The sequence below is a fragment of the Eriocheir sinensis genome, chromosome 30 (assembly GCF_024679095.1).
Source record: "Eriocheir sinensis breed Jianghai 21 chromosome 30, ASM2467909v1, whole genome shotgun sequence".
Lineage (NCBI taxonomy): Eukaryota > Metazoa > Arthropoda > Malacostraca > Decapoda > Varunidae > Eriocheir > Eriocheir sinensis.
In genome coordinates this window covers 9,844,071-9,857,491 of record NC_066538.1, presented here as the reverse complement: position 1 = coordinate 9,857,491, position 13,421 = coordinate 9,844,071, and the positions used below count along the sequence as shown (strand labels likewise).

Genomic DNA, 13,421 nt, shown 5'->3' with positions numbered 1-13,421 from the left:
AGTTTACCTCAAGCAGATAACGGAAAGGAAGCAAAATGCCTTTGCATTGATGGAGCTTGGGTGGTGTGTCAGCCACGTGGCTCATGACAAGTATATCAAGGTTCATGACGTTCAGGAGGCAGCGTCCCTCCCTGCAGGCAAGGGTCAGGCGATGAAGGGATATGTAGATAATAGAAAGACTTCCCCAACTTCTGCCGATAATGTTTTACTGCGATAAGTGTTGTTAAATCCATCCATCACAGCAGGAACACTGAACGAGAAGCACCCAGACTTATGTATAGTCTTCCAGTACCCTCTGAGCCCTGCTGCCTGTAAAGGTCGTCAGCAGCCCGCCTTGACGTGTCTATATCACAGGCTACGTGAGTTACTGAGTGCCTATACTGAGACAGTGGCTCGTCGTAAGGCTAATGATAATCTCCTGTCACCTTTTTACGGCACATTACATCGGCTGGTGACCAAATTATGGTAAAGTATAAGGGCGTAATGGTGGGTTGGCGACACCAGTTGATGTAGACACAAACTGTCTATTATTTACTTTCCCAGAGCTCGTTGGCTGCTAGCTCCCCGCTGGCTGTTAGGGGAAAGTGTGCAGGTCTGACACAAGTGTGCTCAGTTTCTATGGACCACCCGTATGGCTGTGAAACAGAAATACAAAAGAGAGCGTGTGCTAGCGTTTGAAAAGCGCGGCGAAAACAGGGCCAATAATGGCGTCCAAATCTTAGGTTGTCGGGACTCTCTATATCGAGGGACTTTAGTATACCCCAACGACAAGACAGTTTCAACCTTTTTTTTTTCTGTGTGTGTGTGTGTGTGTGTGTGTGTGTGTGTGTGTGTGTGTGTGTGTGTGTGTGTGTGTGTGTGTTTAAATTAAATAAAACAACCACAGCTTAATAAAAGGGACAGATTTGGCAACGCTCGCAGAGTGAGGTGAAGAGCACAGGCTTTCAATACAGTATTTGCCAGTAGATGCTGTTTGGCATTTTTTTTTTTCCTGGGGTTTCGCAGGGCAGATTGTAACGATAATGCCTAGCAGTCCTCTGCTGTCGGGTTTACTCCAGCTGATGACCCGATGAAGCTGGTGAGGTTGAAACACACCTTGGGTTCATATATCTTATTGCAGTATACGTCCCTACCGAGATGTAAAATCTTGCGGGAAAGCAGAGATTCTATGCAAAGCGTGTCTACTAGTTATGTATTACTCCCAACGGCTCTGATACAAGAAATATGAACACCAAAGACGCGAGTTTCACTATTTGACTTGGTATAGCAATGCTGGTGGTGTGGCAAATGGAATCGATCACATCCTCATTAACCCTTTGCCGGGCACTCATAGGTATAGTGGAGGTATGAAAAAAAACTTTTTTGAATGTTAAAATTGAGGCCTTTCTAAGGCATTCTGTTACTCGTGAACATTGTTCGCATCCATCCATTGTAAAGTTGCATCAAAGAAGTAGACCCCACGGGCTTGTGATCCAATTTCCGGGTAATCGTCAACATCCCTCCCGTCTGGGCTATTTAGCCCGTTTTTTATAAGATTTTTCTTTAATTATTTTCATTATTTTAAAATTTTACTTAATTGTAAATACTTTTCTGTAACATTTATAAGAATTATTTGTCACAAATAAATTTTCTTTATAAACTATTCTAAATGTAAAATTAACTACTAGATTGTTTTTGCAGGCAAATGATAGAATTCCCTGTTTTTTTTTCATCATTTACTATTACATGTACAAACAAAAAATAGCAATAGATGTGTCAGATGTCCCACATACACTAGGAAAGGTGGGCATCCATTACTGGGCAGCTGGTGGGGTCTGCTGGTAGAATGGAGCAAAACAGTCTTATGTCTGATAAACAGACGGTGACCTGGCAGGCTGCATATCCACCTGAACAGGTGGATATATCCCTTTTTACCACAGTGCCTGCAGGTCTTTCGCATGGAGACGTAGTGAGGCATGTGGTGGACGGTGGTGCCCTGCCTTTTAGAGAAAGTTGGAATAAATTCCTTCTGTCCCTGCTTCGGTAGGGAGATATATGGAACAGGGGAGCTCCTGGTGGACCTGGAGACTACATTGCCATGATACTTTTATAGTAATAAATGAGCCACTGTAATGAAATGCCAAAGTCCCTATAATTAAGTGTTTGAGTTCCTTCAAATGTCCCTTTTACTTAATGACCGAGTCCTTGATTCCCCTTTGAATGTCTGACTGACTCTAATTAAATATCAGAGTACCTTTAATATTAATCATTTATCATTTGTTTAATATTATCCATTTTATTTATTAACTTTATATTCTTTTTATTATCGATTCTACTCGTTATTAGTATTTATTTGTTTATTTTCATTTCATTATTTTACATTAATTTTGTATGTATCAACTTCATCGATTTTAGGTCCCCCAAAATTGGGCATAAGTTTGTTTTGAAATTTAAAGGCAGAAAAGGGCACAAAACAATTTGAGCATAAGTTTACCCTGTTTTTTTTTTTTTTTTTTTTTTTTTTTTTGTGTGTGTGTGTGTGTGTGTGTGTAAATTTTACCGTCAAAAATGTCACCTAAAGAAAATGGGCATAGGTTCCCCCTTTTTTGTGATTTTTTTTCATGGAAAAATCATTGTTAGCACGTGGCATAGTCAAATACATATTAAACATCATATAACAATTATCATATATACCATATGACCATAATCATAATTATGCCATTATCATAACTAGGGTTACGTAAACGGGCAAAAGATCCCTTACGTGATAAACGTGGTTACTCACATCTCTGCCGCTGAGCCCGCATGGAACACACACTAAATGTCGGCCACCAAATCACCTATTTCCTTCAAAACTACTCCAATTTATTTCATATCAGCATGTAGTAGAACTATTTAGCTATGCCCTATTAGAATTTGGTAAACTTTTGGAGGCGGGAGCTGAGTGGTTAGCGTGCCGGCCCCGCATTCGCCGCGTTGTGGATGATGCGGGTTCGAAGCCGCCGCTACCACCTGGGATTTTTCAGTCATCGCCGAGTGGCCTAAAACTACCCACATGCTGTCCTGAAGACCACCTATCACCCCGGACTCTAGAAGAAGCTGTCCAAGTGAAATAAAGAATAAGCTCTGGGGGGCAGCATGAGCCAAGAATAATGGCGCCACTATAAACAGTTGCTTGCGCCATGACGGGCTCGGGCCGGCCATCAGGCTCATAATAAGGAATAGCCTACCGGCGCTATAGGCCATATGTAAAAAGAAAAAAAAACCGCCTCCATTGTGGTGTGTGTGATGAGGGCAAGAAGAAGAGCAACGTGACGCAGATCCGACCATTTTTGACACTAGGCTCAAAAATGCGCATTATCTTCCTTCCACCCTTGCTGCCGTGCGGGCTAAAGAGCTGTGACTTGCAGGATAGTATGAGGAAAGAAGCTTCTATTGGCTGAGACCAACAGACGCTGTCTAAGTCATCACCGAGGGGCGGGAAATGCTTGCAAATACGCGCGTTTCTAAATCCCGCACTGGCTACTCGCGCGGCAAAGAGTTAAAGTCGCGGTGTTCAAATCTGAGGTGTGTATTATCGTGCTCTGACAACCTGTTGTTACTCGGCATGTCCGATTTCGTGATAACACATGATAGGCTAGCAAATAGGAAATAACTATTAGTAACATACATAATCAGGGCACAATGACGGATTTCGTCAATAGTTGATATTAGGTGTCAGCTGTGTCGCACACAGATATTTTGTTAAATTATAAGGTCGCTGATTATATATTTTTCAGATAGTCTAAGCCATGTCCTCCAGGAGGTAATATATAACAGTGCATGTGGTTGCAATTACTAATTCGAAATTCAAACAACTTTAATTGATGTTATTCGTTATTGTTCCCTAACTACTGATGTTGCTGACACATATTTTGTTACCTAGGAAATCCATATTATCCATGAGATCAGACACGCCGTGCGACAACAGGTTGCCAGGGCAAGATAACGCATATTACAGACTTGAGCGTAACGAGTGTAGCACTTTATGTAGAATCATTCAGAAGTCTTGGTTATTTGGATTACCGAGGTCTTTACAACCGACCACAGACTTGCTGTTGCCGCACTATAAATACACATCAAGTCCAAGAGCATCTCAAGATGCAATCTCAAATCGGTTTAAGGTGCCTGGTAAGCTGGAGAACTCTGGTGAGGTGTGGGGTACTCTTAAACGTGAAACTCTCAAAACTGCCGAGGAATGCAATGAAAAATCCCCAAGCAGTGGCGCAACAGACTGACTGGACAAACTTTTGTTCGTGAAATTTTGCCGGAGGTGGCCGGTAAGCGAAGCAGCGCCCTGGCCCGCTGGTTCGTAGTCGGCAGTAAAAAAAAAAAATAATATTAATAATAATAATAATAATAAATAAATAAATAAAAACATCACAGCTCACAATTTTCAATAGCAAAGCAGTCTCATGGAAAACTGGTCAAACCTCTAGTATGTGTATAGTTCTATGGTAATTATTAGTATTTTTTATCCACCCCTCATGCATCATAAACAAAATAACAAAAGACACATTTTGTATATAATACAGTTTGATATATTTCGATGAGATACTACGAATGAACAACATAGTGGTTTGAAAATCCATAATATAAATCACGTAAATGAGTAAATATAATCAAAACTTCAAAACACGCAAAGACAAAGAGTATTTACTAACAATTACCGAGGTGATTACTAATGTAATGACATTATATACAGCACTAGCAACTAGCATTAGACTACTTAAATTTAGCAGCTCGAGCTTTAGAGTTAGCAAACTTGTCAATAAGACTGTCAGTGTCAAGCTTCTTGGCAGCATCATTTTCAATAGTCAACAGTGATAGCCCAAGTCGATCCTGTGAAATAGTGAATCGGAGATAGGTTTTAATAAGCTTAAGTTTAGAAAATGAGCGTTCTGCACTAGCCACAGTCACAGGCAGAGTCAAAAACAAGGCACATGATGAGCTCCGGGAGGGCAGCATGAGCCAATGCAAGATGGCGCCACTATAAACACTCGCCTGCGCCATGACGGGCTGGGCCGACCATCAGGCCCCACCGGGAAGAAGCCTTGGACCGACCATCAGGCCCCACTGGGAAGAAGCTTACCGGTGCAATAGGCCACGACGTACAAAAAAAAAAAATAATAATAAAAAATAAAAAAAAATACCGTGGTTAACTCTGGCACAGATGCTGCCATGTGGGAGTTCGTCAGAAGCTTAAAAATGTCTAGCACAGAAATTTGCAATATAAGTTCACTCCTGAATTCACGTCTGAAGGAACGCAGCTCAGACGGAAAGTCAATACCCACATCATGTTTGTAATCTTCTTGTAGTTTCCTTGCAGCAAGCTCCAAGTCTGAATCTGAGAGCTCCAAAAGCTTAGCAGATTGAAGGTAACTAAATGTATCACACTCAAGTTTTTGCCCTTGAAACCGAGAATGTAACTATGAGAGAGCAGTATCCACTATAGCATAGAATACATGCACCTTGAATGCTGCTTCAGGGTCTTGAAGTCTTTGGTCAGATGCCAGTTCGTCGAAGAATGTTGGGAGGCGTTTCACTCGCTGTTGAGTGAACTGGCACGAAACTCCCCAACCCGCAGCCAATGCTGTTGCAGTAACAGTAACACTGGTCCCAGAGTTGCGCAAATATTGAAGTTCTCCAACACCCATAGATAGTAGTCTTACAGCTACTGACAAATCAATCTGGACAGGTTGAAGTTCCTGAAAGGCTTTGTGAATGGCAATTAGAAGGCGTTCCCATATGACGATGAAGACAATAAATTAAAAATTGTCCATTGTTTTTTTCAAAGCGAGTGCGTCTGTTTTCTCTTTGGAATCCTTGCTTTCCAAAACTATTTTTGTCAGCACCTTCAGAATGTCTGTGTACCTGTTCTTCACTGCCCTCACTGCTTCAACTCTTGATGACCATCGGGTTGTACAAAGCTTCTTCAATTTTAGTTTCTTGCAAGTCTCCTCAGTGAGAGCAAGTTCTGCCCATCGCTTCAAACTGCGACCAAAGAAGTTAAAGATTTCACTCAGTGTTCCAACGAATGATATTCCTGGGACAGTGGCTTCCACTGCATCATTTATCACTAGATTAAGAATTTGAGAAGCACAATGAACGTAAGGTACAGGAACATGAGGGCCACTTGTATGTACTTCATCACGAAACAAGCTATGTACTCCACCTCTGCTTCCACTCATAACAGACGCGCCATCATGCCCCTGACCTCGATTTTTTTGGAGATGAAAGCCTTTCGTCTTGAGCCACTGACTTAGTTTATGAGTGAGACCGGCAGCTGAAGCATCCCTAACTTCTATGAACTCCATAAATGTTTCATGGATAGGCTGCTCGTCAGCATTCAGCCAGCGGATAATAACTGAGATCTGGTCCGTTCTGGTGATATCACTTGTTGTATCTATGATAATTGAGTAAAAAAGGTGAGAGTTCAATTTGAGAAATTAAATGATTACGCAGTGAGTTGGCTAACAACAAAATAATTTCATTCTGTATATTTGGACTGAGGTACTTTGTGGCCCTCACTGGCATTTGTAGAACTTCTTGCAGGAGGGGATCAAAATGTGCCTGCATAGCTACAAGTCCCAAGAAGTTGCCACCGACACACTTGCCATCATGAACATACTCACGGTGTCCACGAAAGGGGAAACACGGGGTAGCAAGAGTCAGAATAATGTTGATCAAACGAGACAGGATTTGTTTTCAGAATGATGCTTATTTTCTTACTTGCTTTTGTACTTCTTCGTCTAGTCTCTTGCCTTTCTTCCAGTGCTGGTACACAGCTGTGGCAGCAATGTGGCAATAACTTTTCTCGTGGTTCTTTATCTTTGATCCATGGTGACGAGAAGAACCAGGTACTCCATTAATCCACTGCCACTGCAAGCTAGGAAATGAGCGATCAACAAAGAGCCAACATATTTCACAGTACGGTTTCCGCAGTGTTGGCGAGAGGCAGAGCCAGTTTCGGGTCACCTTCATGTTTCCAGTTGAATAGTAGTAGTAATGCTTCTCACTGAAAACTGGACGTCCACCATCATTGGCTACCTCCTTGAAGGGACCACTTGGGCGATATGGACCATATGACAAAATCAGCTCCTTTAAATCTGGGGATGTTATTGTACCAGGAAAATGTCCCCGATTAGTTGGATAGTCTCTCTCGAGAAGAAAGGTATTTGTATGATTTGATTCAGGGGGGGGGGGGGGAGAGGAACAGCTGGTTCTTCTTTAGGTGGAGGAGGAGGAGGAGCAGCAGCTGGTTCTTCCTCAGGTAGAGGAAGAGGAGTAGCTGGTTCTTCTTCAGGTGGAGGAGGAGCAGCTGGTTCTTCTTCAGGAGGAGGTGGACGAGCAGCTGGTTCTTCTTCAGGTGAAAGTGGAGGAGAAGGAGCAGCTGGTTCTTCTTCAGGTGAAAGTGGAGGAGAAGGAGCAGCTGGTTCTTCTTCAGGTGAAAGTGGAGGAGAAGGAGCAGCTGGTTCTTCTTCAGGTGAAAGTGGAGGAGAAGGAGCAGCTGGTTCTTCTTCAGGTGGAGGAGGAGAAGGAGCAGTTGGTTCTTCTTCAGGTGGAGGAGGAGAAGGAGAAACTGGTTCTTCTGTAGGTGGAGAAGGGGCAGCTGGTTCTTCTTCAGGTGGAGGAGGACAAGGAGCAGCTGGTTCTTCTTCAGGTGGAGGAAGAGAAGTAGCTGGTTCTTTTTCAGGTGAAGGAGAAGCAGAATGGTCCCGTGAAGATGCAGCAGAGGTGCAAGAGAAGTATTGTTGAATGTCACGTGACCCAGCCACTGATGTTTGTATTTTGCGCACCTTTTCTGCACGCTTCGCGTAGCCAGATTTGAATTTCCGCTTCATAGCTTTATCTTTACTCAAATACAAATCTTTACTGAAATACAATAATGGATTATGAGTGACATCCATAAGATGATTAGAGTACAAGTCATGAAAATAAGAGGGAGTGGAGCACAAGGGTAACTTCTTTTATGGGTTCATACCACTCAATACAGAAACACCGCTGCAAAACTCATCGCACTTTGTAAGTGGAAATGACCGGGGTTTTGTCACTTTCTGACCGACAATGATCACTCGTCATTATACAGCATGCTGAATGCTGATAAAACACAATACAATGTTGTTGCTCGTATTCACTATAATATCAGTCAGTCGGATTCTTACCCATCAGCACATAAGTTATTAAAATACTGTACTCACCATGAACCATGCCATGCACCGAGCGGCCATCAGCCAGCCATGTTTCTCATTTCAAAGATCAAGCTAACACTGCAAAACTCATCACAAATCATGTATGTGGCAACGACCGGGTTTTATCACTGTCTGACAATGATCAATGGTTATTACAGGACATGCTGATATACACAACACAACTCTGTCACTGATATTTCACTCTGAAAACCGCGAAAAATACAGATCCCACACAGTGACACTACCATTCAAACACGCGGGAGAGGGGAACTGGTAATAAGTTCTGATTCCAGTGTTGCCACTGTTGTTTGTTGCAGTGTTGACACATTACTTATTGTATTTTAGCTAAAATGAAAATATTACGAAATTAAAAACAGTAAATTTAGGGAAAGTAAAAAGATATTTTCACATTATTTTTGCTGGTTTTATTTCTTTTACTAATTTATTTGTTTTTTAATCATTGTCTCATCGGGGGCCCCCTGAATATCCAGGGCCTGAGGGCCTGAGGCTGCAGCCTCCATGTAAATCCGCCACTCTCTCTCTCTCTCTCTCTCTCTCTCTCTCTCTCTCTCTCTCTCTCTCTCTCTCTCTCTCTCTCTCTCTCTCTCTCTCTCTCTCTTTTAGACCGGGAGCTGGATGACATTTAATCAACATGTTGAGTACAAGAGGACTGAGGTGCCGCACGTGTAGAACCACTCACCCTGCAGAGTCACAAAAGCCCATTCTGAAGTTCCGCCTCCTGTGCATAATATAGATAGCGCTGATGAAATAGGCCTAAATTGTGGTTTTTATCAACATACCGAGTACAACATTTATTTTATTGTCAATGTATATGTATACAGGAAAGTAAGCTGAATAAAGAACAACAACTTAAGAATGGAATATCCTGTGCAAAGTCCTTTTAAGAATGATCCTAATTAGGGCTAATTAGCATTTTAATCAACATTTCGAGTACAAAGGTGAAACTAACTTAAGAATGAAAAATCTTGTGCAAACAGTGCTTAAAAACAGTGTTTAAGCAATTAGGTAACAAATATCCGTGTTGCGTAGCGGTGTTTACTGATGTTCATTTTACGGGATTTGTGTTTTTCTACTTGCTCAAATATAATATATATTCCTGTGAAATATTCATGGTATTTGTACCTCATTTAAACAGTTAACTGCAGAATCTATATATTTTACACATAGTGAAAGATATCTACTTTGAGATGCAGAATTATATATGTGCGGTGGCGATTTTTTTTTTTTTTTTTTTTTTTTTTTTTTACATTGCAGCCTATTGCGCCGGTAGGCTTCTTCCCGGTGGATCCTGATGGTCGGTCCAAGGCTTCTTTCCGGTAGGTCCTGATGGTCGGCCCAGCCCGTTCTGGCGCAGGCGAGTGTTTATAGTGGCGCCATCTTGCATTGGCTCATGCTGCCCTCCCAGAGCTCATCTTTGATCCTAGAATCTAGAGTCCGGGTTGATAGGTGGTCTTCTGGACAGCATGTGGGTAGTTTTAAGCCACTCGGCGGCGGCTGAAAAATCCCAGCTTGGTGGCACCGGGCGGGGATTGAACTCGCGTCCTCCTGAACACGAGGCCGTTACTTTGACGACTCAGCCACCGCCTCCAGAGTAGGATGTTTAACGTCTGTAACGTAACTACCATATTTTATTATGCTCCACGCCTCGGTGCGACGTGTCAGGTCTTGGATTCATTTAATTAGGAGCAATAACTCTTTAGGGGTGAGTAGTACAACTACATCTTATTCTCTTCTGTTTTCTGTTGATTTTGGTGATACACTGACATATTTTTGTGTGGTGAGTAATGTAAGGCTACTTCTTTAAAATAAAATCTTTCAGTGGCAAGTAGTAGGCTACATATAGATCTTATGTTTTAATTAGCGGGAGCGTGTGGTGTGTTTTGGGGCAGGTGCATCTCTGCTTTTTTAGGTTCAGAAAAGTATGATACACAGCTTTGATCAGAGTACTGAAGTCCGATTTTACCTGTTTTCGTGGATAAGTAGAGTTCACATACTCCATTATATCGTCTGATTCACGCAAGAGATGATTATGAGATTATCATATCTGTGTTGCTGGGGTCTTGCTTCACTTCCCATTGCAACATTTTTTTTTGTGTGTGTGTGAGTAATGCAAGGCTACTTCTTTAAAATAAAATCTTTCAGTGGCAAGTTGTAGGCTACATATAGATCTTATGTTTTAATTAGCGGGAGCGTGTGGTGCGTTTTGAGGCAGGTGCATCTCTGCTTTTTTAGGTTCAGAAAAGTATGATACACAGCTTTGATCAGAGTACTGAAGTCCGATTTTACCTGTTTTCGTGGATAAGTGGAGTTCACATACTCCATTATATCGTCTGATTCACGCAAGAGATGATTATGAGATTATCATATCTGTGTTGCTGTGGGTCTTGCTTCACTTCCCATTGCAACAAGGCTGCCATTAATCGAGTATTAACATAACTGTTTTCTTTTTTCAGAATGTAATTAAAAGCTGTAGGACAGTTTTGTCACGACTGCAATGGTTAAGCCTGGTGATCCTTGTAGGGAGTCATTGCAAAAGTCCAAAACATGCATCCTTCATGTGAACGAACAAGGAAAACAACTACCATCAATAATTATTGTCATTTCACCATTCAAACCAGCACAGTGGACTACAGTGAAAAAGGCTTCAGTAATTAAAAAAAAAAATAATTCCGAGATATCCAAATACTACGCAACAGTTCAGTCCTTGCCAGATGAACCTAATGAGTACCAAGGCTATCATGTTGCCTGTTACAAGAACTTCACAGCTGTGGCACAAGAAAAAGAAAACTACCAGGAATGCATCAGCACAACAGAAACCCCAATTATTGATGAGCATCTAGCACTTTCATCAACTGATTCAGCTTTATCAACATGTAAAGCATTTACTCCTTATCCTTATCAAAGATGCTGCGGTTGCCTTGAAAGACACTACTTTCCTTGCAAAAATCTCATATCTGGACTTTGTAGAGAAGGGAGTTATGTACCACCACACCTATAAAAGTGCATACCTGGCATCTTCTGAAAGGCTTGTTTCCTCTGAAGTTGGTGGAGTGAAGAATAGTCCCTGTAAATCCGCAATAGCAGGAATCCATTCGTATGTCAAAACCTCTGTCATTTTCAATAAGAGGCCTGAGCTACTTACATCAATCTACTCTTGATATCTAGAAATGTGTGAATATGCTGACGAAAATCCAATAACATTAACCCAAAATTTGATGAAAAACCTTTTCCGAAAATTTGGTAAACGCCTTAAGGTGCAATGCCCTTTGGGCAAGAAAACAGGTGACATTTTATACACAGAAGGGGCTACTGACAGTGCCATTCGTGTGGCCTTTGACTATGCATCTGCCCCAGAATCATTGGTTCGTAAGGCTGCACTACTACTAAGGAAGGCAATTAAAAATGTGGAGAGAACTAGTCTCTCAGACCCTCCTTCGCTACAAGAAATTAAATCTGGTGAAGCGTCACCACCAGATTTGTTGTTAAATTTCTGAATTGTTTTGTATGGAGGCCCTAATACGGAGCATTACATTGCAAAAGTCAAACGCCATGTTTCCTCGACCAGCCAGGATGTCCTTTTCATTGTTAGAAATGGCCATATTAAAACAGCAAAACACATGGCACTTGGCGTGGCTGTCAAATCCATGACTGGTAGCAAAAAACTTATAAGACTATTAAACAGATTTGGTCACATATTAGATTATCATTGCATTGAAGAACTTGAAACATCTCTAGGTGAATCAATTCAGAAGAGACAACAGGCTTGTCCAAAAGGAAGTATTCCTAATTTAGCAATGGGTCTGGCCTTTGGTAATTTTGATGAACAGACTGAAACACTATCTGGAAAAGAAACCCTTTATGATACTATGGGAATTTTTTTTCAAACTACTAATCCATCTCCAATCACTGACCAGCTCAGCCAAGCCATTCCACAAACACTGAAACCAATGATCAAAACACAAAAGCACAAGTTGGATGTTCAACAATTGCCTCTTGATCTTTATAGAAAGAAACCTCGAATGACCCTATTTAATTATGCCGTTACGGATATTAACAGCCTCCCTGATGACAGAAAGACTGAAGAAAATAAAGATATTGCTTGGATGATGTGCCATGCCAGTGAACTGAACAGCACCCCAATGTGGGTTGGATTTAATGCAAGGTCTCACGCTAACAATCTTCCATCCCATGTTATTTTGTACATGAAGAACATGAACCATTCAATTACCAACAACGATGTCATACAAGAGACACTAGTCCAAACACAGAAGTGTGCATATGAGTGTGACCTGATGTATGGGGTAGTAACATGTGACCTAAATGCAGCGAAGCCAGCGATGCGAATACAGGCAACAGAAAGCCCATGATTTGACAATGTATTCATCATGTTACGGACATTTCATATAGAAATGGCTTTTTTCAAGGCCTTGGGAAAGGTAATCGCAGAGTCGGGCGGGCCCAGAATGTTGACAGAATCAGATGTCCTAGCTCATGGATCTCTCACTGGGTTTCTGAAAGGCAAGCACTTCAATTTGTTAACAGATGTAAAAGGTTACACCCAATTCTAGCCTTGGCATTTGAAATTCTGCACTTCCAGTCATTTCAAGAAAACGACGGTATGAATAATGAACTTGTTGCAGTTCTGGGAAAACTCCAGTTTGCTACAGGAGAGGACACACTGCTGGAAGTATTATCTTCTTAAGTGTTTGCTCAATGCGTTGAATCATATAAAGAATACAGAAAGGAGACAATGCCTGGGAACCATGGAGCGACAGCTCAGTTTTGGATGATTTATGTTGACTATCTTCATCACTTCCATAATCCTGAAAGAGCAGTTAGGACAAATAATGTTAACATGTATGTGCACTCTTTGACACCCATTGTTGAGCTGTTCTTCGCAACCAATCACATCAATTATGCTCGAGGGCTGTCTAAGTTGCAACTTGACTTATTGAACATAGACGTGACACATCCTGGCCTTCGATCTATCTTGGATGAAGGGGCCTTCACAGTTCGAAGGACAAGTAATTCATTCAGTGGATTGTTGTGATACAGTGAATTTACCGTACCCAACGGTTATGTTTCTCGCAAGACACTTAAACCTCTCCAGGACAACTCCACAAAAAGACACACAAACCACTTACCACGAATACAGCAAGGGTGCCGGGCTTTCCCCTGCAAGCACCTCCC

At 41.7% G+C, this 13,421-nt stretch overlaps 1 protein-coding gene across 1 annotated transcript; it reads right to left on the bottom strand.

Moving 5' to 3' along the window:
* Positions 1-556: 556 nt before the first annotated feature.
* LOC127005757 (uncharacterized) lies at positions 557-7,862 on the bottom strand. The gene is made up of 2 exons (XM_050874865.1): positions 7,236-7,862; positions 557-571 (listed from the first exon to the last, which is right to left on the bottom strand). Exons 1-2 carry the CDS (start codon positions 7,860-7,862, stop codon positions 557-559), a joined length of 642 nt encoding a protein of 213 aa, XP_050730822.1.
* Positions 7,863-13,421: the final 5,559 nt, after the last annotated feature.

Coding starts and splice junctions, on each gene's coding strand:
- LOC127005757 (XM_050874865.1), bottom strand. CDS start 7,862: ATGAAGCGGAAATTCAAATCTGGCTACGCGAAGCGTGCAGAAAAGGTG.